General features: G+C 37.7%; 1 protein-coding gene across 18 annotated transcripts in view; it reads right to left on the bottom strand.

Annotated features, from left to right (window-relative positions):
• Positions 1–24,816, bottom strand: part of PTPRD (protein tyrosine phosphatase receptor type D) — a 2,332,625-nt gene that overhangs the window by 112,508 nt on the left and 2,195,301 nt on the right. For 12 of the 18 annotated variants that reach the window (XM_058431784.1, XM_058431783.1, XM_058431786.1 and 9 more), the window contains 2 exons: positions 20,604–20,716; positions 7,377–7,474 (listed from right to left, as the gene is read on the bottom strand). In XM_058431784.1, coding sequence (XP_058287767.1) covers positions 7,377–7,474; positions 20,604–20,716 — 211 coding nt within the window. Of the gene's footprint in view, positions 1–7,376; positions 7,475–7,982; positions 8,025–20,603; positions 20,717–24,816 lie in introns of all 18 variants that reach the window. The other 6 variants (XM_058431780.1, XM_058431782.1, XM_058431781.1 and 3 more) reach the window with 1 other exon arrangement.

Raw genomic sequence — 24,816 nt, 5'->3', positions numbered from 1 at the left:
AAAAAAAAAAAAAAAAAAAAAAAAGAAACAAAGTGTGAAACATTTAAGTGTTTACATCAGGTAAGTTAAAGTGCAGTGAAGAAGAACAAAAAGAGATGAATTTGTGACCTGGTTTTACCACACATAGTAGTTGTGTGACCTTGGGTAACTCACTTCTTTCTCAGTCTTATGCTCCTTACCTCTATGATGGGAAAGTGAAACCACATGATCTCTGTGGTTTAGACAGCTCTAAATATTAAAAATATGACCTAAGCAATGTTTTTAAATGTCTCTATACGTCTCAACACTGACTTGATGTATTTCATTATTCATCAAGGAAATATGTTTTTCCTTTATCTGTCTTACTGAGTGATGGGAAGATTTTAACTTACTCTACAAAGGTGTAATACATATTGTTATAAAAACAGAAGGACAGGGCTCTGATATCTGAAATATTTCATATAAAAGGCTCATTACCATCATCACAGACAGGAGATGTGACAGTGCTGCCATGAGAACAGGAAGAAACTCAGCACGTGGATGCTGAATGGCGGGAGACATGTGAGCATTGAGACTGGAGACAGTCCACCTCCAGAGACGGCAGCAAAGGCGTTGGGACTGGGCTTTGTGATGAGAACAAAACAGATCAAAGAGGCCTTCTTCAGGGAACCCTTCTGTGAACCACAGGGTTTCTTGCCCCTCTCCAATGGCAACAGAAAGATTGCTCCGAGTTAATACATAGCTTTAAGGTAATACTACTAACACAGCTAGTGCTGACTAACTTGAAACTAGATGTCTGATGACTGTTCATCTCTGTGTAACTACCATGACAGGATGGATTGTGGTCCAAAATGTGACTTGCAAGTGAGCTGAAAGGAACTCAGAAAAAATGCTGTTGTTGTAACTATATAAAAAGGGGTTATTATCTCAACCCACACCACAAAATGCATAAAATCTAGAATGTACCTGAAGTAGAGTATGTTATTTGGGACAGTATTTCTATTAGAAAACTGTACCTTGAGGACCACACTGAGAACTAGTTTCACATTTTCTCTAACTTTATAGCTTTTCTTGATAGTGACCACTGGGATACCCATTAATTTTTTTTTTATTTTTTTAACTTCTTTTCAGACAGGGTCTCCCTCTGTCACCCAGGCTGGAGTGTAGTGATATGATCTCAGCTCACTGCAGCCTCAACCCCTTGGGGTTCAGGTGATCCTCCCACCTCAGCCTCCTGAGTAGCTGGGACTACAGGTGCATGCCACCACGCCAGGCTAATTTTTTTTTTTTTTTTTGTATTTTTTAGAGACAGTTTCACCATGTCACCTAGGCTGGTCTCAAACTCCTGCACTCAAGCCATCTGCCTGCAGGGACTTCCAAAGTGCTGGGATTACAGGTGTGAGCCACTGTGCCCAGCTGGGATGACAATTTATTACATAAAGACATCGCCAATATCTTTTAAAATGTAGATTCTGAACCAGTAGCATTGGGGTAGTGCCTAAAATTCTGCATTTCTAACAAGTTCCCAGGTGACGCCAATGCTGCTGCTCTGCAGTCCACACTGACTATGAGACTACCAGAACATGCATTTCTCATGTGCCTTTCCCTTGATAAAATGCACTTCACTCCTCTTCCTAGTTCCACTAAGAGTGCCATCTTCTCTTCAATACCTTTCTCAATTCTCCAGATCATTATGACCTTTACTGAATCCCAATAACATTCCAATAGTACTTGAGATTACCTCCTTGGTGTAATTCTTGTTTGATTGTATATATTTGTCTTTGACAACTGCAAACTCCAGAAGTATAGGTTTCTTATATATTTTCTCAGCACTGAGCACAATGCTTTTCTGTAGTACTGTGGTGGATAATTACTGGTTCCTCCTTCCAGCTCACAAGCCTCCTTACACAGAAACTTCCCTCTTCCCCATCTAAGATCTGTATGAGTGGACTGTTAGTAGTTACGTCCCAATGTGTGTCACCACAACAAACAGTCGATTAGAGTTCAGAGTTTGCTCTCTGGCATTTAAAACATGACTGGCAAGAACAACTTAGTCTCTTTATGGGGCCTGTATGTAAATGAAAATATGATTAAAGACCATGTTTCCTGTGCGTGGGTGAGAAAAAAAGAAGACGCTGGCTTGTATAAGGGGAAGAATGAAGCCACCCGAGAGAACGCACAAAGATGAAAGCTCCAGAGAAGATATCAAGAAATTGCCACAGCCCTTCAGTTTTAGATGACTGTTCTTAATGTATACCTTTACTGTTAGCCTTGGCCCTATAATACATCAAAAACGCTCTTCTGTTTTTCCTTGAGAATTTCTAGGGGCTGCAGTTGCTTACGACCTATCTAGTCTAAATAAGATTTGTACACATATGACTGTGATGATGCCTACTGATTAAATTTTAAATATACTAGTCTATATCCTATCTCAGAAAATGGTGAAATGAAGACTGGGGGTCATGTTCTGTAATAGCTTACCCTAAACCAATGACATTCCTCAAACTGAAGTCTTTGGAGCACCTGCATCAAAGTCACCTGAAGAGCTCTCTTAAAATGCAGATTCGTGGATACCACAGCTGACCTATTAAACTAGCATTTCTGGGGTTGGGACCACGAATTTCAATTTTATTGTGCTTCTGCCAGGTTTTGGTATCGGGATGACCCTGGCCTCACAAAATGAGTTAGGGAGGAGTCCCTCTTTTTCTATTGTTTGTAATAGTTTCAGAAGGAAGCGTATCAGCTTCTCTTTGTACCTCTGGTAGAATTCGGCTGTGAATCTGTCTGGTCCTGGGCTTTTTTTGGTTGGTAGGCTATTAATTACTGCCTCAATTTCAAAACGTGTTATTGGTCTATTCAGGGATTTGACTTCTTCCTTGGAATTTCAATTTTAAATAGGCAACCAAATGATCTGTAGGCGCCAGCCTAAGATTTCGTTTGGCAACGTCTACCCATATTATTCTGATTTAAAGATTCACCAGCCTAATATATGGACTTTAACAGCCATACCAACTTTAAGGAGGACTTTATTCCCTGCATTCCAGATGCCATTCTCAAATTGAGACTACTTAAATTCCAGCAGGACTTTTCAGTTTCATCTCAGAAAGTGGACATCTAAAGTATTTATAAAGACCTGCAGAGATGGGGTTACATTAATTTATCAAGTCCATTCTTCTAGCTTTCACTAAATTCAGTGTTGCAGTTTAACGGCCTTTACAGTACAGGAAGTGTCTCATAGGGTCTAATAATACTGTGCTACAATTTAACCTACTTCCTCCTATTCTGACCTCAGGATCAGTGCAGACAGCTTTCACCCCTTTAACCTGTTTTAGTCTTAGAATCAGAGTAAAAAAAATTGGCTTCATGCATCTTACAAGTTCTGAGTAAACATTTACTCACAGTGATTATGCCAAAATAATCAGGTGTTTGAAAGCAATGTGAGTTTTCTTTCCTCCATTTTCTTTGCTGAAAGCCAGTAAAAATCTATTCAAATTTATGTTGAAGATAATAAACAATTTTTCCCCACAAAGTGTTGCTCTAAGCCTAAATTTTTATGTTGAGGTATTAATCCTATTATCACAGTTGAATACAACACTTAAACATCTCCTTCATGCCGGTTAAGGCACAGTAGAGTCAATTCATGCCCAGGGAGCTTTAATCACGGTTCATCATCATGAACATCCGTGAAAAGTCTATGTGGGCTATCATGTCCACAGCTAAGCCTACTGGGGAAGCTGTGCATAGCGGCATTGCCAGCAGGCAGTTCATAACTATTTTCAAGGAGCACTTCTGATCTAATGGCTAAATGAGGATCATTAAAGTATCTTTACATGTAGCATTTCTTGAAAATTCCATATTTAAAAGAGGCCAGTTATTGTATTCAATGGATGCAACTGAGATTGCTTGAGTGATGGTTTTATAGCCATGTGCTGCATAATGACATTTCAGTCCACAACAAACCACAAATAAGAGACTGATCCATAAAACTATAATAGATCTGAAGAAATTCCCATCACCTAGGGATGTGGTAGCTGTCGGAACGTCCTAGCAGAGTGCATTACTCCTGTGGTTGTAGAGATGTTGGTGTAATTAAACTTATTCTGCTACCAGTCATATAAAAGTCAGGCACATGCAATTAGGTACAGTACATAATATTTAATAAGTGAATATGTTACTAGTTTATGTGTTTACTACAGTATACATTTTATTGTTATTTTGAAATGCACTGCTTCTGTTAAAATAAAAAGAACTTTAAAACAGCCTTAGGTAGGTCCTTCGAGAGGTATCCAGAAGAAGGCATTATCATCATAGGAGGTGACAGCTCCAGGCTGTCACCCTGAAGATATTCCAGTGGACAAAATATGAAGGCAGAAGACAGTGATATTGATGATTCTGACTCTGTGTAGGCCTAGATTAATGCATGTTTTTGTATCTTAGTTTTTAACCAAAAATTCTACAAAGTTAAAATAATTTAAATAGAAAAACACTTACAAAGGATACAAAGAAAAATGTTTTTGTATAGCTGTACAATGTACATGTGTTTTAAGCTAAGTGGTATCAAAAGAGAGTCAAAAAGTTTAAAAATTTTATAAAGTAGTTACAGTAAGCTAAGGTTAATCTACTATTGAAATAAAATTTTAAAATAAATTTCATATAGCCTAAGTTTATAGTGTTTATAAAGTCTACAGTAGTATACAGTACATGTCCTGGGCCTCCACATTCGCTCACTACTCTCACTGACACCCAGAGCAACTACCAGTCTTGCAAGCTCCATTCATGCCAAGTGTCCTACATAGGGGTACCATTTAATTTTTTTGTTTGTTTGTTTCACTCTTGTCGCCCAGGCTGGAGTGCAATGGTGCGACCCTTGGCTCACTGCAACCTCTGCCTCCCGGTTTCAAGTGATTTTCCTACCTCAGCCTCCCAAGTGGCTGGGATTACAGGCACCCACCACCACGCCTGGCTAATTTTGTACTTTTAGTAGAGACGGTGTTTTACCGTGTTGACCAGGCTGATCTCGAACTCCTGAACTCAGGTGATCCACCTGCCTTAGCCTCCAAAATGCTGGGATTACACACGTGAGCCACTGCACCTGGCCTAAAAATCTTTTTTACAGGATTTTTTACCTTACCTTTTCTTTGGTTAAACACACAAATAGCTGGGTATAGTAACTTGCTGTACAGGATTGTAGCCTAGGAGCAATGGGCTATACCATATAGCTTAAGTGTATAATAGACTATACTACCTAGGTTTGCTATACTGCATGATGTTTACACAATGACAAAATCACCCAAGAACACATTTCTCCAAAAATATCCCTGTCATCAAGTGATGCATGACTATATTATTGCCCATGGTTTAAAGTTATATTGGTGGAGAGTGAATTAATGGCTTATTAACAGGTTGAGCTATCATATTTCCACAATTTGTAACCCATTACATAACTTATAATCAAAAATAAATAATAAAAGCAGGGCTATGAAAAAATATCACATGGCAAAATAATAAGAATCATAGAACAATAAAAAGTAGGCTGGAGTGATGAAAGATTTCTGGTTCATAAAAATTGACATAACTAAGAGTTTTTTTATGTTGCCCCAGGGGCTATTTATGATTTGCCTTATTTTCTCTAAACTCACCCTGGAGCCTTAAGCCCTAAATTAGAAACTATAGAAAGTGTTTTAAAGGATACTGCATAATTTTAAAGGAGCAATTCTGATCAAGAGGAAGAGCAGGAAAGAAATAAGCTGCGACCATTTCAGAAGAGAAGATAACGTGCGATCCGGTGTGAATTTTCCTAGCATTGAAAATGTTCTCCTAAATGCTTGGAGCAGAATAAAGGAAAATATAACTTCACAAGAGGCAAAGAAACAAACAAAATCTTTGCATCCTATCAAATATATGACAAAGATGCTGCAGTATGCAAATTGAATAAAACGCGGTCTGGCTCTTGAGGGTGAAGGTGAATGAGACTACAGATATGTTTTGCTTTTCCAGCAAAGTAACTTAAAATAATGAACATTTGAATATTTGAAGATTTTGGGAAGGCCATGCCACAGGCCTCACTGCTCCATGTTCTCTTACATGGAGCTTCTTCTTCTTTTTGTGACCCCTCTAAGCCACTTGAGGTTGGGGGTCCTCTTAGAGGTTACTACAGAATGTGATAGGGTAGAATGTTAGCGCTGGTAGGTCCAGTGCAACTGCCCCAATTAAGGCTGATACAACAGATACCAAGAGGTAACAGGATGTGTTAACGACTCCCAGTAAGGAAATCAACAGAAACCCCGATGGTGAAATTTGGGCTGTCCAGGTACCCAATAACCTTTTATTATTTGGTATAACTACGAGATTTTAGTTGTACATTTTAATCTTACGTTAAAACTGTTCTAGAAAAAACAATTATGGTCCGCTTATCAACAATTCGTTAATTGGCTTCATTAAGGGTCCTTGTTGCTAGAGAATACCAGAAATACCCAGTTTTATAACTTTTTGATTGATATATACCACAATATCCAAATACACACACACACACACACACACACACACACATACACATGTGCATACACCCAGGCTTTTAATTTACCTTCATCAAGAATTCACAAAGAATCTTTAAGGATTCCGGAATTTTAAGATAGCATTCAGTGCACCATTCCTTCAAAAACAAGCAACTCTCTGAAAATACATTTCTATCTTAATATTAGCTCTACCATTAATTTAGATTGAAGGATAAGATAATATACATGTACTCAATAATTACAGAGTTTTCATGGCTTATAAAACCAGGAGTCTTGAGAAATGTACTTAATTTTGTAATCTTTCTTTTTAGATGAGGATTCTCATCACAAATCAGTGTATTTGGCACCTATTTGGTATGCTGAAAAGCTTATCAATTTAGTATATTCGAGGAACTGAAAGACAAATACTGCATGATCTCATTTATATGTGAAATCTAGAGAAGTCAAACTCATAGGAGTAGATAATAGAATGGTGATTACCAATGGATGGCTGGAGAAAGGGGAGATGTTGATCAGTTGTAGCTAGATGGCAGGAATAAGCTTTAGTGATCTATTACACAGAATGGTGACTATAATTAATAATAACGCATAATATATAAATACATACAATTATTGCCAATTAAAAATAAAAATAAAAAACAGAAAACTCATAATCTCAGCAAGTAATATTGAACAAACGTAAAATGAGCACTTTTTAAAATTGTAATTACTATATTGCTTGTGCAGACACTTTTAAGTTGACGATTCATTATACATTTTTATATCACATTTGAGTCATATTTAAAGGGAAAAGCACTGATGAAGTTAATTTTCAAGAATATGGTCAAAAAAGGAGTAGAGCAACTCTTGAAATTACTGTAAAGAATAAACACAGTGAATTACCTCATATTCCTGTGAAAACTTCAAGTTGTCATTTGCTTTCAATCTTTCAATGTGGTCTGCAAGTTCCAAGATGGGTATTGGAGGATGGCTAGCCATACCTATTGAAAAAAGGAAAGAAGAAACACGTTTGAAAACAAATGAAAACGATGCTAACTATTCCAAAATATAGAGAATACTATAGTTAGAAATGGCCTGAAAATATGTGAGCAGTAAAGATGTTTTAGGTGAGGAAGCAGGCAAATAGTTTGGTTACTCAAAGCAGGACATGCTCTGGGAAGATGAATTTTGTAGCCAAATGAAAAGTCACCAAGCATAATCTCCAAACTAACACTCCTAGTGTAAAAGAAAGCGTTATTGTGCTATGAATCAATGAGGTTAGCTAGTGGAGAAAACTGACAGTCAGGCTTGATGTCAACTTCTGCTTTGAGTAATGACTTTTATGCCATTTCAAACTCCTTCTCCTGCACTGTGTGAAATGGAAATTGTGTGGAATTAAATGGTGTAAAGGGAACTAAGAAAACAGACACTGAGAAAGGCCTAAAAGGGAAAGAGTAGTAGCTTGATAGTAAACATAAAATGACTTATGCATAATCAAGGAAAACTAACTTGAAGAATGAAGGTTACCAGGGTAACCGGAATCATCTGAACCTGCAAAGGAAATGATGGTGTAAATAAAATAAAATAGAACAAATTCTTCAAAAAAAATGAAATGGAAAGCCTGATATATTTTTTAAAAGGACTAATCAAAATGCTACGAGTTTTTGCAGAATTCACTATACATTGTGGCTAGTACAATGTGACTACTACATTAAGATTGCTAATATTTCACAAAACTGTAGGTGACTGACATTCACATGCAAACATAGACACAAAGAATGACATGCACCACGACTCATTGACAATAATCACCGACGGCACAATCAGACACCAAACTGAGCTTCAAAAATGTTTCCACTAGTAGCAGATTGTAGAGGTTGGGGTTGCAGCCTTCTCCTGGACATTTATAAATGGCCACACTAGCAACTCTGTGATATTTTGCCCTAGGTCCCCATTATTCAACCCCCAGCAAACCTACAATCTACTTCAGGTGTAAACATCTTTGTCCACTAATGAGAAATGGCTTCAGGGAAGTGAGCAAATGGTGAAAAGACAGGAGGGAAAGAAGGTGAAGAAAGAAGGAAAGCAAAGATGGGGCTGACACATTCTAGTTCATTCAGCCAGCGGAAGATATATTAATTTCATAGATTCCATGAAAAATAATCCACTATTAATTTTGGTGACTCCTGTGTCTTTCTGATGTTTTCTCCCTTTTCATATGATTTGTCTTTTATTTCTTTCCTATTAATTTTACAGAAGTATCATAAAAGAGCATTGCTGACTCTTATCTTACAGACACAAGTTCCAGCTGGCTAGAAAAACCTGAACTAGCATGTCCCCAGGGAAGCCACTGAAGCAGGAAAAGAATGAGGGAGGAGCTCAAACTGGAAGCCATGTGTTGACATTCTGCTGTCACTGTGGCTCTTTGGAGGAAGACTACAGAATGATGGCCACTGAGTCAACATGACATGTCACTACTTTAAGAGCATTTAAGGAATTATACCATTGTTAAAAGTCACCCAGTAAGTTCCTTTATCTCAAATGCCATGTTATCAATGATTCTGGTAAGTTAAGTAAAAAGCTATCCTGCTTTTTGAAGACTACCACTTCAGCAGGTGTTGTGAATTGTGGTGGTTTCGTTTTTATGGCTATGAAGGTCTGCTTCCAGTCAGCTAAAATTTTAGTGGAGAGCCAATAAAACTGAATTGCTTGCAAGTAGAAATTCTTTGTCGGTGATATAATAATGCCTTTGGAACAAAATTTTGGAACCCTTTCTGAAACTTTTCTGTATTAACGGTAGAGCTGAAATAATTTACACTCTATGGAGGGAGTGAGAGGGTGACAGTGATCTGATAATTACGTGATCTTATCCAGATGAGGCACCCCCAACGAAAAGAATGGAAATGCAAAGGCATTGGTGACTTTAGGCTTATCTGGAAATGGAAATGGACTGATGTGGACATCATTACAGTGCTTTCACAGAGAAAATAATAGAGACAAAGATGTTTAGACCTTTTCGAGCGAATCGTGGGAGAGAGTTATTATCATATATGGACTGAGTGGTGGTTTGGCTAGAGAGGGAGGACACAGAGCCAATCAGGGAGGCGTAGGGGACTGAATTACTGCTCAAAGCTGCAAAAAGTAAAGCCAGTTGGAGATGGGAAAAGTATTAGTATAACAGCAGTAGAAGACCATAGTAATAACCAAAGATGTGATCAACATATTTACTTGTGGCATGCACTGGCACATGGTCTGGAAGTATTATATTGGAAGCTTATTAAAGAAAAATTCAAGCAGACCTACACTGATTCATTATATTCCACATCAGAATATATATACATATATGTATCACATGCAAGATATCACAGCATTAAAGAATCACTACATAAAACTTATCATTGGTTACCATATTGCACTCAATTTCTAGGACAAGTAAAAATGGCAGATGGATGTTTCACAGAAAAGGGAGGAGAATCTGTGTGAATCCAATGGCACGGGAGAAAGAACCCTGGCTTAGAATACTGGACATGGGTTCTACTTCTGGTTTTGCCATCTACTAATAGGGACAAATCACCATTTGTGAAGCGCCTTGATTTCTTTAACTGTTAAAATAAGAGTAGAGAACTAGATAAATTCAAGAGCCATTCTCTTCTTCATAACTTTCATTCTTCCCACATACAGATAGAATTTCTGAACAGAGAAGGGTCTATTGGACATGGTGCATATGTAAGGGTTCTAAAACTCATCGTACCTTTTCTTTGAAGGGGGGAGAGTACTTACTTTTTACAAAATGGAAAACTAGTATGCAGTTGAATTGTTTATTTTTTGAACTATTTAAGTTTGTTGCTATTTTCTTTCATTAGCCAAAATATATACACAGTCTATTATGATGTTATGTCATATATCAGAAAAGACCAAATGTCGGCATAAAAATAATCCTCAAGAGTAAAACTCCTCTAAGTTGAAACTGTTTAGCTTGTATCAGAGAACAATGACCAAGGATCTAATTCAAAATATTGTTACACAATTCTGCAGAAACGTCTCCACTGCCCAATATTGAAAAAAAAAGTTATATGATATAAACAAATATGTTAGATTTTGAATGAAAAGGCAGACACTAAGAAAACTATGAAGCTGACCTCACTGTGGTATCTTTTCAACGTTTTGTCTGGCGACCTGACCACTGCTCAGCCTATAAACCAAAGTCTTTACTACATCAGAGTTTACACATTTAAATTACTTGATGTGCTTTAGTTTTTTTTTTTTTTTTTTTTTGCAGGCGATACACCAGACCAATTAATTCAGGTCTCTGGATGTGGGAGCTATATATTGATATTTTTAAAGCCCCTCGGCATTGGCTCTTAGTCCTATGGGATTCATGATGGGGGGGCTATAACTCCATTTATTCCTTTCTTTTTCCTATTTAGAAATCATATCAGGATTTATGAGAATGAGATGAGCTTCTTCTTGGTGATATTCTTGTATCCCCTCTAACACCCCATTAGCAAGCTTTAGTACTCAGCTATCATTGGCAGCAAAGAACTTGAAGCACAGCTAACAAGCAGGGAGGGCTTGCCACAGTCACGACCTCATCAGTTCAAAGCTACAAATGTACAACAGAAATGTATTTTTTTTTTTTTTTTTGACATAGAGTCTCACTCTGTTGCCCAGGCTGGAGTGCAGTGGTGCCATCTCAGCTCACTGCAAGCTCTGCCTCCTGGGTTCAAGTGGTTCTCCTGCCTCAGCCTCCTGAGTGGCAGGATTACAGGGACGCGCCACCACACCTGGCTAATTTTTACATTTTTAGTTGAGATGGGGTTTCACCATGTCGGTCAGACTGGTCTCAAACTCCTGACCTCATGATCCGCCTGCCTCGGGCTCCCAAAGTACTGGGATTACAGGCATGGGCCACTGCGCCCGACCCATAAATGCATTTTAAAGGCACGCATCAAATCTGGCAAGACTTTTTATTTTGAAGCTATGATTTCCACAATATAGTGTCAACATGAGAAGTGACAGATGCGGTCACTGAAATCTGCCTTAGGTTGGAGGAAAAAACAGGATGGCTCCCTTTAATAGGGTACATATTTGTGAGACTAATGTCATGGTGACTTCCTTATAAGAAGTAAACTTTAAAATCATGGCATTTTAACCTGAGAGGCATCTTAGAGATGACTTAGTCCAGCACTTTCATTTTATACAAGAGGACTCAAATCCAGAAAAGTTAGATGACTTGTCTACATAAGCCCAGACAGCAGATAACAACATCTAAACATGCAGCTTGGGCATCTTTCTACTGTATTATTTCGAGAATGGCATTTGCGATCTTCTAAATAAAGTGGGGGACAAAGTCTCCATGGATGGAAAGGGCTAGGCTGGTAAGATAAATGACTGAAGATGGCTAAGTATCACATAGTCAACATTTTCACACACAAAAAATACACTCTTTCCCATTTCCTCACCATGAGCGAGTTTCCAGGGCTGGCTTTTGTTTCTCTACTTTGAACAGAGACTCCAGAAAGAACAATAATTCTTTACTATGTGAAAAACAGCCATAAGCCTGACATAAATGGCAACTAACGCTCAGTCTCAATGTCACTCATCTTTAGCGCTAGTGTACACATGGGGGCGCTTCTGAAAAGGGTGAAACTATTCAGCTCCAGGACTTGCTCTGCCAAGTGGGAAGGCAAGGCCAACAGGTTTAGACTGTTCAGGTTTTCAATAGCCACTAAAAATCCAGAGTACCATGTGGCATTTCCTCAGTTTTCAATGTTGACTCAAAATTTTGTTGAAACTCAGTCCATGTCAAACGATAAGCTCTTTTGCAGACCACATATGGCTAACCAGATTACGGCCTTTGTTTTAAAAGAACAAAACCTTCTTTCATCTGTTCGTATGTGAATTAGAATCAAGGAGTGTTGGGAGTGACAGACTGCATGCCTGTATCCACAAGGCAATGGACTAGATACTGCTTTGTGCTGGGAATATAAAGAAGTATGCTTCTTGCATGGTTCATCCCCTATGGGTACATCTACCTCCCCCTTTCTCTAACCTGATCCCCCATTAACTCTACCAATTAGAAAAATGAAGCCCAGAGGAGTTAAAGAACTCAATCAAGGTCATCACTATCAGCAGAACTGTAGCTACATGAGGAATTTGATCCTATACCCTGTCCACTCTCATTTAGCACATTTCACATGACGCCATGCTGTCTTTCTAATCATTTAACACCCCTGGACGAGTGGTGACATGTACATAAAGCTGGGTCTTTAAGACTGTTTGGGGTCTCTATGCAGCAAGACAGAGATCATAAACCACCCTCAGTTTGAGAAAAAGTGTCAATACAGGGACTTCACCTAGGTCATCTGTTTCATTGGTGGGGAAGAGGAAAATGGGATGCAAAAACACATCTGTATTTTCCAGTTACTGCTTGCCAAAATATCCTAAGTTTCCAAGAAAACATGAACTAAAGGTACTAAAGTGTTAAAACCTGGAATGCTATTTGGCAGAATATTTTTTAGAAGCTAATTTATGGTATTTTTGCTTTTCAAAAGTCCTGCTCTATTTTACTAAGTCAGTAAGGCTACTGAATGCTTCAAGTGATTTCATTATCCATAGAAAAATATTTATCAAACACTTGCTCTATTTTCATATTTTTAAACCTTGCATTAAATGCCAATAGGCACTATATAACTATTCTGCTAACTAGAGTTTTTGAAGTCATTAATAACGGTGGTACATCTTTTAGATGATTTTTTTCTGTCACTATATACGTGTGTTTGTAATGACTCAGTAACAGTCTCTTCATGATTTTCCTTACTGACAAATTGTGATAATGGCTGGAGAACAGTTTGTGCTTATGGACCAAAGAGAAGCTAATTTTTTCATCAAATCAATTACCACAGTCTTAACAAAAGTAGACTTCTATGAGTTAACAGTCAGAAAGAGAAAATTCATTCATTAAATATTTGTCATACTTTTAACATAATTTATGCACTATTTAGAATTCCCTGAATGAAATACAAATTCTCTGCTATGTTTATTATTTGTAACACAAACTAATGATAAATTAAAGATAAAGAGAACATTGATTTGTAAGCTTCCTGATACAATGATAATGACAATTAGATTTAATTTGTGACTGGGGATCATCATTAAATGAAAGAGTCACCAAAAGTGCTTCTCTAGGTAAGCAATGAATGGCATAATTAAAATTCAAAATTTTTACTTGATTCCAGTAGTTTCTGTCCAGCCTGGGCAACAGAGGAAGACCCCGTTTATGCAAGAAAAAATCTTTTAAATGAACCGGGCATGGTGGCACATGCCTGTGGTCCCAGCTACTTGGGAGGTTAAGGTGGGTGGATTACTTAAGCATGGAATGTTGAGGCTACAGCAAGCTCTGATTGTGCCACTGCACTCAAGCCTGGGTAACAGAGCAAGATCCTGCCTCAAAACATTTAAAAATTTTTTTGTAAAATTCATTTCTAATGTAGACTTTCTCAAAATACAGAATTTGAACAAGCTGTTTCTTTATATCAGAAATTTCAGAAAATAAAACAGAAAGAACACATCCAGTATTCTTAACCTAGGTCACACACCTAAATTCCTTACTGTATAAAAGATAATACGAAAGTATAAAAATGGATCTTGTTAGCATTGATCCAACTAACAGTATTAATAGATGAGAAGAGACAGCTCAAGAGCTTTTTAAAGCTTATTCAGTTGCTGTGCAGACATTCTGCTGTTGATACCACTGTTTCTGATCTGTTAACTTTTTAGGAGTTTGTTTTTGTTTTCCACAGCCCATCAATCACCTACCATCCATGTATGCTTTAGGGCAAAACATATTAGGGTCATCCACTGAATGAAAACGAGGTCTTTATGTTGTAACATCTGATCATCGAGTTTTAAATCTCTTTTCCTAAAAGGTGCAAGCATAAACACTATAGTTTTGGTTTTGTTTGCAGGTATTTTTGGGCCAGGGAGGAGGTATGAACAGGGACAGCACACACTTTAATATTGAATACGCAGGCAGAGGGGAAGGTAATGATTGGTGCACCACCAATGCTATCAGTAGCATTTTCTCTTACAAGTTTCTTTGTACTGAAAAGAAAGTGAATTTCTCTAAGATCCTCAACCTCTAAATTTTCTTTGCTGGGAAAAAGAAGAAAAATGAACACATATTAGTAATTTGTTTGGTTTTCTTATATATCACCATCTTTTAATAATATTATGTTTATCTTCATCATTTTGCCCAATTCTAAAAGCCATGGGCCAGAGGGGTTCAAACCTTCAGTAAAGGATTTTTACAGTATTTCGAAAAGTCTGTAACTGGGTCTACCAAAATGGTAAATGTGCCTACCCTAGGACCCTGCTATCATATTTCCAGGTGTCTTACATGCAGAAATAGCAATGACGGTGTCAAAATATATGGGCTCAATAATGCTCATTACAGTAGTATCTGTAATAGCAAAACATGAGAAATAACTTAGCCTCCATTAATAGGGAATGAGTTAATACATTTTGATATCTACAGAACTGACTACCATCGTCATTAGCTGTTAAAAAGAAGATAAGACATAATACACTCACTTGAAAAAAGTCCATTTTTATATAGCTAAATGCCACAACAGCAAATTGTGTGTGTATACATACATGACATACATACACACACACACACCCCCACCTACTCTATATTATAGCATTTAAATAACTACATACACAAATTAAGTCTGGAAAGATATACATGAAACTATACATGGCAGATATTTCTGGAGACTAAATTGGAGTAATGACACAAAATATTTTAATTTTAATTTTAAATATGTCAAATAAAAAAAGAAGAAAAAAAGTGGTGGAATGAAGAGTAATTTTTCTTCTCTAAAAGTGCTTTTGTTGGCCCCTTTCCAACCATATAATTATAAAAATTTTCAAACATACAAAAAATTAAAGAGTAACATAGTGAACACCTAAATGGTCACAATCTATATGCAATAATTGTTAACAAGCTTATTTTCTAGTTTCCAAAATTTCCCCAATAAACGTGTTGCTTTTGAAATTAAAAAGAAGATGTTCTGGGAGGGAGAGACTAAAATAATTTGGAAATTGTTTATAAAAGAAAGAAAGAGAAAACTTTCCTTGCAAATGGGGCTAACACAGTTCATTTTTGTTGAACAAACAACGTATCTATTAACCCATCCTCGTGCATACCCAGTTACTGCCGTCTACAGAGATGTATGGAGCTTAATGGACATTTCCTTTAAATGCACCTTTTGTAAGTGAATATTTTCTTCCCTTCTTCCACAGACCTTAAAGACTTGTAAAACTTGATCAGCAGTTAATAATTCCAGTAAATTCCTCTACTACATGACCTGTCTCTTTTACTTATTTTGCCCATCTTATTCCATTATCTGTTAGAACTAGTAAGTCCAACCTTAGCTAAATGATACCTTCCTATATACTTAAGTCCCCATTTTAATTTGGTAGTTATTGGTGATACAACTGACGTTACTTAAATTGCCTTTTTCACACTAATTCTGGCTGACCTTGTACACTAATAATCAATGATTTATTGTTTAAATCATTATTCTCTTAAATGATTAGGCAGCTCATGTTGTCTCAAATATAACTTGGCTATACACTGCCATCTGAACCACAATAAGACAGACATTTACAATCATGCAAAATACTTACAAGCTGAGGTGCCTGCTTTCAGTTGTGAAAGCATGAGCTTCCCCGACCTGTTCAGGTGCTTACACACAGTGTTTCACAGAGTGACAGGATTTTTTTTTTTTTTTTTTCATTTTAAAGGATACTTTAATAATGAAAGTGTACAAGCACAAAAAATGATAAATGTTCCCGTATATTTGTCCAGACTTACCATGTGAACCCATCACTTAAGTAATAGATTAGTCCTAACATTATGCAGCATCCTGGGATCCTATGAGACTGTTTATCTTGAATCTAGTCCTATTCCCAGAAAAACTACCATTTAGGGGGAGAAAAAAAATTTACTCAACAATTCCATATTGTCTCTGATGCAGCAATGGGTTAAGTCACAATTACGTCATGCTCAATAAGAGAAAAATAAAATAGTTTTCAGAAGGGGCTGGGTTGGGCCGGGCGCGGTGGCTCACGCTTGTAATCCCAGCACTTTGGGAGGCCGAGGCGGGCGGATCACGAGGTCAGGAGATCGAGACCACGGTGAAACCCCGTCTCTACTAAAAATACAAAAAAATTAGTTGGGCGTGGTGGCGGGCGCCTGTAGTCCCAGCTACTCAGGAGGCTGAGGCAGGAGGGTTGCAGTGAGCCGATTGCCTGATCCATCCTGCGGACGAGGTATCCGTCTCAAAAAAAAAAAAAAAAAAAAGGGTGATAACTCCTCAAGGTGCTCTGTACAGATTCAAGTCCAAGCTACTTCTTTGGAAGGCTCTCAGCAGTGTCAGAGAGTGACTTGATTCTTGTCTGAAAGTTTGAAAATGTGCTAAAGCAATGTTCCTCTCCACACTCTCCAACCTCACAAGGATGGTTATACTGACAAAAAAGCAGGTTTCTCTGTCTTGTCTTTGTGCCTCAGCTGAGCAACAGTGGACGGGAATCTAACTATTTCTGACCCAACTACGTTTGTGGTACTGCATTTATGGGTACAGTTCTTTGACATACTTAGATTGTTGGAACGCTACATTTATATGAAATTGGGAATATCGGGCAGAATTAAGGAAAAAAGATCTGACTTCTTAAATCTCAATTCTCCAAAAGAATAAATGACTTAGAATGTAAATGAATCTTTCATTCACAAGATGATTTTTTTGAGAAAGTAGAATTTACAGAATCACTGAACTAAGCAATGTGCTTTCTTTACCTTCTGAAAGGCCTATTGAATTTCAAATTGTAATGTTTGTTTGCTATTTTATCATTCGTAACAGACCCATCAGAAGCAGAAATCGATTTGCCTTCGGTAACAAATTCTGTACTAGGTACTGGGTATATAAATCACAGGCATCTTATTTCATTGAAAGACATTTTTTGAACAGAAGATGTGGATTACTAATTCTCTACTTATGTATATTATTAATAAATATTCTCAAGTGTTATAATGTTTGGGGGTAGGCAATTATACATTCATAGCAGATATAATATTTAAAAAGCCACATTTCAGATAGTGAAATGTAAATAATTTAAAAACCTAAAAATTAGCGTCATAGCACCTGTTATGCAACACCTAATAAAGGATTATTTTATTTCATTATCCAAGAAAACACTCGATTCTTTACGAAAAAGAGGAGAAGAACAATCACAAAAGGGTTACTGGGTTAACAACCCCACATTCTGCTCTCATCCTATTGGCAAGTAATTAGGGTAATTCACAGCCACTGGCTAAAATCTATGCAGGCTGAAGCAAATGTCACATCTCTATGAATTTCATATTAACAGCGGAGTCTATTTCCTTTGTAAAACGGTGAAAATTTTCCAGACAGCAGGCCACAACATAGAGCTTGGATGGCAAATAAACAATTTCAGCAAATCAAGCTTAAGTGAATCGCTTACCCGAGCTAAAGGGCATAACGTACTGCTTCCTGAGTGAATAGATGTGCTAGGATCTTAGGACAATTCCTCCTTTTCTAGTCTCCTCCTCTACTACAGCTCCTCTCTTATCTCATTTGTCTACTTTATTCCTTTATCTATTTGAGGTGATAAGTCTAACTTTAGTTAAATGACACCTTCCTTTATACTCAGGTCCCCATTTTAATTTCGTAAAGTCATTGGTGATACAAGAGATGTTACAACTGTAACATTCATTCTTCTTTCTGGAATCTTATATAAAATTTAACAGATTCTCTCTATAAATGGATATAATATTCCCAAATACATTGGGAAAATTAAATTGCTAATAGAATTCTTGAGTTTGGCCATATTTGCAAAATTACATCTGAAAGTGAGAAGTACTTGCAGACAGAAGTCTCCTGGTTGAAGACATTCCTATTCTCTTACCTGCAGCCACCAGCACGTTTTAATCATTCTCTCTACACAGTTCCCATTCTTGCTTTGTATTTATTCCTGGAAACATTTCCTGTTGGCACTAGAGGAGGTGAGGTGTAGCACTCTCATTGGCTCTCTTCTTTTGGGGGTACCTTTGCCTTTCTGCTCAACCTTATACTGTGTTTCTGCCTGTGGTGGAAGACCAAGGTTGGTTCCAGCACAAATGGCATTTATGTCAAAAACAGAGGAAGGAGGGGCAGTGCAGAGATAGCAGCAAGGTACTGAGAAATCTGATCCGTTTTTCTATTTCCAAAACATGTTGCTCTTTTAAAGGGTGATGAGGTAAGAAACGCAAGGAATCATGTAGCAGATCATTTCTTCAGCTTTTGGGTCCTCTATACATTGAGTGTGCCAAACTGAAAGGAATATAAATTCCTCCGTCCATTATCAAGAAGTTGCCTGTAGGCCAGGAGTGGTGGCTAATGCCTGTAATCCCAGCACTTTGGGAGGCTGAGGCAGGTGAATGGCTGGATCCCAGGAGTTGGAGCCCAGCTTGTGCAATACAGCCAAACTCCACCTCCACAAAAATAACAAAAAATTGTCTGGGTGTGGTGACATGCCCCAGTAGTTCTAGCTACCTGGGAAGCTGAGGTAGGGGAATCACCTGATGCCGGGAGGTTGAGGCTGCAGTGAGCCGTCATTGTGCTACTGTACTCCAGCCTGGACAATCGAGTGAGACCCTGTCTCAAAAAATCCATTAATCAAACAAACAACCAAAAACAAAAAGAAGTTGCTTATAGGCTGAAGTAGTTAGTATCCACCTATTTCAAAAAGCGCTGAACCAACGAAATTTACTACAGTAACTTAATTCATATCAAGTTGCCTTAATAAATTACTCAGTAGGTGACTCAACAAGATGCATCCAGAGGGCTACAACCTATCCTGGAAGATGACACGAGTTTGTTCAATCATCATGCACACGTTCCCGGTGCATGATGAAATAATTTTTTTTTAAAGTCTAACCTCATATGAGTTAGAATTTTTTTTTAAATACCAACATTATGATGATCATATAGCCACATTGAAAATGCTAAACATTTCTTTCAATTGAAGGGTTACTAGTTACTATGGCACATCTACATGTAAAAGAGAAAATACGCTGAACGAAATAAACCATGTTCAAAATAATTCACTGTAAAATGTGCACTGTAATATATCTGCAGTGTATCATACTGTGAATCAGAACATCCATATGACACAAAGAAAGTTGTCTACAATTTGTGGGACAACACTACAACCACATTTTAATCCCAAAGACTTCTTAGATTAGCTCTTCACTTTGTTCATTATCATAACATATTAAGATAGGGTCACTCGGTTTTATATTTTCAGCTCCCTCTGCCATTCATAATTTGCCATTCATTTGGTATAAACATGCTTTAGTTGAATGAAAGTCAAATAGATCTAGGCATGAATAAACAATATTGTACAGAAGGCCCCTCAGCAGGAATGCTAGTGTTCCTCTGTTGAGGCACTTAATGTTCTTTATTTTAAGAAACAAGTATATTTTTTGTTATCCTCAGTCACTTTATGTTTCTCTCTAGTAAGAAGCCTGAAGTGATCAGTGAAATTTAGTATAAGCAATATTTAAAAATATTTACCTCATTTTCCTCCCTCCCTCCCTTTCTTCCTTCCTCTTTCAGAGTACCATAAACACAAACAAAAAGGAAAATATAGAACAAATCTATGCTTTCCCATGGGATGAAAGATGTGTACAGTCATCCATCCATTTACTCATTCATTCACTTGATAAGATGAGAAACTGAATTCTTTCCAGATTGGTGTCATTGGAAATAATAAAAACAATAATTGAGCCCATTAAAATGGTAGATATTACTATAAAGACTATAGTTCTTCCAAAATTTGAAGAAGAACCACATTTCTTTTTCTTCCCTACCCCATTTCAGGTTTGCAGAAAGAACTTCATTTCCTTTCAGACTTTTGCTTGGGCAAGTCTCCATAATATAAAATAAAAGAGCAGGATGAACAAAATGGTTCAAAATAAAGTGATACCTTCAACTCTTAATATCAATTGAGCTGTACAACTTCTGGGAAAGACTGTGTGTGGATTAGATGTGTGATGCTTCTTACCCGGTGTTTGAAAGTTAAGGCGCCTCAGTTCTACAGGGTCTGTTGGGTGGTGTGAAGGGATCTCCTTACTGTTCGGTATGCTGCTTTTTCTAGAGTCGGACTCTGCCCTCTTCCTATAGGGGGAAAATAGAAATTTAAGAAGAAAACAAAAACCAATTGAAACAGATAGAAAAGCAGAGCGTTGCACCTGCACTACCCCCACCTCCCAAGTTTTCAGTTTTACAACTTTTTAACCCAGGTGACTTGTGACCCAGTTTGGGTTGCTTTTCCCCCTTGGCCTAATTGTTCTCTCAGGTCTAAAATTTTTGTTTAAGTGAATGATCTCGAAGTCCTCCTCCAACTGTAGGATTAAATAATTCAGCAACTCTGCCTTTCGGCTTCAAGGGGATCTTGGTGAGATACGTTTGGATCCTTATTGAGCAATTCTCTCTTATCTACTAGTTCTATCTGTGAGAAACAGGATAGAATACCCCTAAGTTGCCAATACTAAGACTGTTGTTACCATAGAGAAACTACCTGACCTTAAGCTGAACAGCTAAATCTGTCCCCCTTAGCCCTAAGTATATATAAGTGCTGACTACAGAGAGGAGACGCCTTAGATTTTCCCACAAGGCAGGTAAATACAAGTGCATTTTTAAGATGCCAAGTTATCCTAATGCCTAGGACAATCGGGACCAGGTAAAACAAAACTCCCCTTTCTCTTTCAAATGTGAAGAAAAAATACAGTGTTAGCTCTTAACAGTGTTAAGCTAACTGTGATTAATATTTTGTTAACGAAAGGTTCACAGAAAGATCAGAGAAAATGTAATTTCACCTGGTGGGTAGATCATCTCTCCTGATAATCATTCAAGGTGCCATTGACAGTGCCTTGTTACAAATGTGATTCTTCACACAATACATTTTAACTTTGTTTTAAAAGCTATCTACTAGCTTTATTAGATATCCCCATTTAAGCTTTCATTATGTAATTTTAACAAATTTCTAAGCAAGAAATGTCAGATCTGTATATAAGATTTCTTTATCCACTAAAAAATTAATCACAGAGTCATAACTATCTTCTTCCAGCTTGAATTAGATTAAAAACCCATTTAATCAATGGAAGCCATTTTCAAACAGTGGTTTTTTTCCAAATACTAATGCCTGCAATCTCTATGCCAGAGTCACAATCCTCGTATCTCACCCATGCTCAAAGCAAAGGCATTTTTACTGGGGGGGAAAAGGTGCTGCACAGTGTTTAAGAACTTTCCTTTTCTCTGTTCAGTGTGACTGTGGTACAGCTCATTAGTGTTGCTGTGGCAATGGGCTCTCATTCAATGCCACCCAGGTCATTCTATGGTTAGCCAGAGGGCTCCTGTTAAATAGCCTTTCTTCCCATTTCTGCTCATCTGTATAAAATAAAACTAACCAGGGGGTGAAGAGAAGATTGACAAAAAGGGGACATGCACATGATTTGCTCAAGTGCAATGCCTTTGGCGAAACATCCTTAATGGAATACATTTTCATGGCTAAGTCCTAGTAGACATGTTGCTTTCTCGGTACCTTAGATCAACCTGTCTGAGGATTTCCTCTTTCTACCTAAAGGTGTCAGATACAGCCTTGGGACAAAATGTGCTGCCAACCCATTCCACCAATCAGAGGTGAGCAGTATTCTGTGACCTGCCAAGGTACTGGCAGCTCCAGTTCTATGGAGTAGAAAGGAAGAAGAAAAGGAAAAGAAGAGACAAAGGGCTGGTGAAAAAGATATGAGGACGAAGAAAAAGACAGGCTCATAAGACCATGCGAAAGGAGCACATGATGACCAGTTTCAGAGTAGGCAATGTCACTGTGTCTGTGCTATGGGTCTTCGCCTCACCACACTAAGAGATTCCTTCTACCACTGAAGATGCAAAATCGAAATGGGTTAATGAAATGTCACTGGGTGCAGCCAGCCAGGCAATTCCACGTGAAACATAAGGTTGGTCTTCTCACTTCAAATAATACCAATGGCCCTTCTCATGTTTTGATCATTTTGCATAAGTTGACACGTATGTATTTCTTTACTAATGTGTCAGGCCCAATGACTAAAATTTAGATTTTTCTCCCTTCCCAACGTGGCTCTGCCATTCTTGCAAGATTATGGAAACCAGAATTAGAAATATCTATCTGATAAGAGTAAAGAAAACTAGTTTACTCTTGCAGGTATTGTAGGGTAACCTCCTTATCTGCTTTTTCCCTGTGGCTGGGGTGAGTGACACTGAGCTGCAGGGATAGAAAAGAAAACTCTCTAAAGTAATTTAGCCAATTTCTCTGGTGCAAGGAAAGTTAGGAATTACATCTTGTTGCAAAGATGTGAGTCTCAGAAAACTCAAGACATGGGACTAAAATTACAATTCACAATTTGAATGAACAGGGAGGGATGTAGTGACATTTAATAACTAACTTCGCTTTCACTGTCTATTCACATGAAATTGTTTCCAAGACCTCAGACTCCTGAAATCCTAGCCAAATAGAAAACCAGCTGCTTAAATGTATTTTGCTTAGTTTTGTTTTGATGATCACAACATGGATAATTCTGGCTGTCCACATTCTTATCACATTATTTTTAAACACTTATTATGTGATGTGCTATAATGATTGTTTTCTAACACAGAAACCTTTTCTAGGAAAGATGTGGAAGATGAAGAGTTTGGTCATCATTGGTAATAATACTAAAGAGTTTTAAAACGTTGTCATAAAATATTAAAAGACATATAATGGTCTAAATTAGGCCCAACATGAATGTAAGTAGTAACCTTTTTCCTGATAAATTTCAGAGGTCTCATCATTCTCATTTTCAATTTGAAAAATGGAAAGAATAATGAATAGAAACAGATTTTAAATTTTGCCTTGCTATACTATATATTTTTTTTCTATTAAGATTATAAAATGTTAGTGCGAGTTTATTTCTTGCAGTGAGAAGTATATACTATGTGGAGGAGTTATGTAGGTGAAAAGGAAATGGAAGATCACTTGACATTTTGGATCTGTCAGAAACTGCTAATACTATAAAAGCATGTGGTTGTTTGGGATGTGGGTAATACACAATACAAATGCTACTCTGGTCTACGGGGTATTTTGCATTCGCCAGGCTCTCATCTGGGGGGGAAGAAAAAACAAAGAGAAGCTGAGTGAAAGATCATATTTATGGTCTTGAAACAAAGATACACAGACATGTGAGAAGAGGCTTTCGAAAGAAACATATACTTGTTAGAAATATCTACTATCAATATTCAAGTAAATCAATCCAAATACTTGTTTCTGATAACATTAAGAATGTAATCCCAACTCTGCCACTACTGGTATGTGTCAACTACAAGTTTTCAGTTTATTTGTGTATAAAATAGAGGGAGATTAGAAGATGATGTCTAAGTTTTGGTTCAACTCTCTCATTTTAATAGAAAAAGAAAGCATTAAGTTGTAAAATGTGAAAAGTGTTATGATAAAAGTTACGGAGTCTCGCTCTGTCGCCCAGGCTGGAGTGCAGTGGCGCAATCTCGGTTCACTGCAAGCTCTGCCTCCCGGGTTCATGCCATTCTCCTGCCTCAGCCTCCTGAGTAGTTGGGATTACAGGCGTCCGCTATCATGCCTGGCTAATTTTTTGTATTTTTTAGTAGAGATGGGGTTTCGCCAGGTTAGTCAGGATGGTCTCGATCTCCTGACCTTGTGATCCGCCTGCCTTGGCCTCCCAGAGTGCTGGGATTACAGGTGTGAGCCACCATGCCTGGCCGATGAAAGATAGTACTTTAAGTGAGTTTAAAGTGTTTCATCTTTTGGCTGAAAAAACAAAAACAAACTATTTTGCAAGTGTTTTGCTGCTGGATAAACAGACACTAGAGATGTCCACACAAAAAAGACACCCTCATAGAGGTTTAAAAATTCTTATCATTTAACATGAGGCTTGCTGACCAACATAAAGTCATTTTAGTGTAAATAATGCAGCAATAGTTCTCAAACTTTAGTATGCATCAGCATCACCTGGGAAGGCTTGTTAAAATACAGCCTGGTGGGCCAATGCCTAGACTTTCTGATTTAGTAGGTCTGAGGTGGGGTCCAAGGGTGTTTATTTCGGTCAAGTTCCCCGGTGGTGCTGATGCTATGGCTGCTGGTCCAGAGGCCACTCAATGGAAACCACTGGAATATGGCATTGGGAGAAAGGTAGGTGATCTTCAAGATGTTTTTTGTAGTTTAATTTTAA

This window comes from Hylobates moloch, unplaced genomic scaffold, assembly GCF_009828535.3.
Source record: "Hylobates moloch isolate HMO894 unplaced genomic scaffold, HMol_V3 SCAFFOLD_19, whole genome shotgun sequence".
In the NCBI taxonomy this organism is placed as follows: domain Eukaryota; kingdom Metazoa; phylum Chordata; class Mammalia; order Primates; family Hylobatidae; genus Hylobates; species Hylobates moloch.
This window is presented reverse-complemented; position numbering and strand designations above follow the sequence as displayed.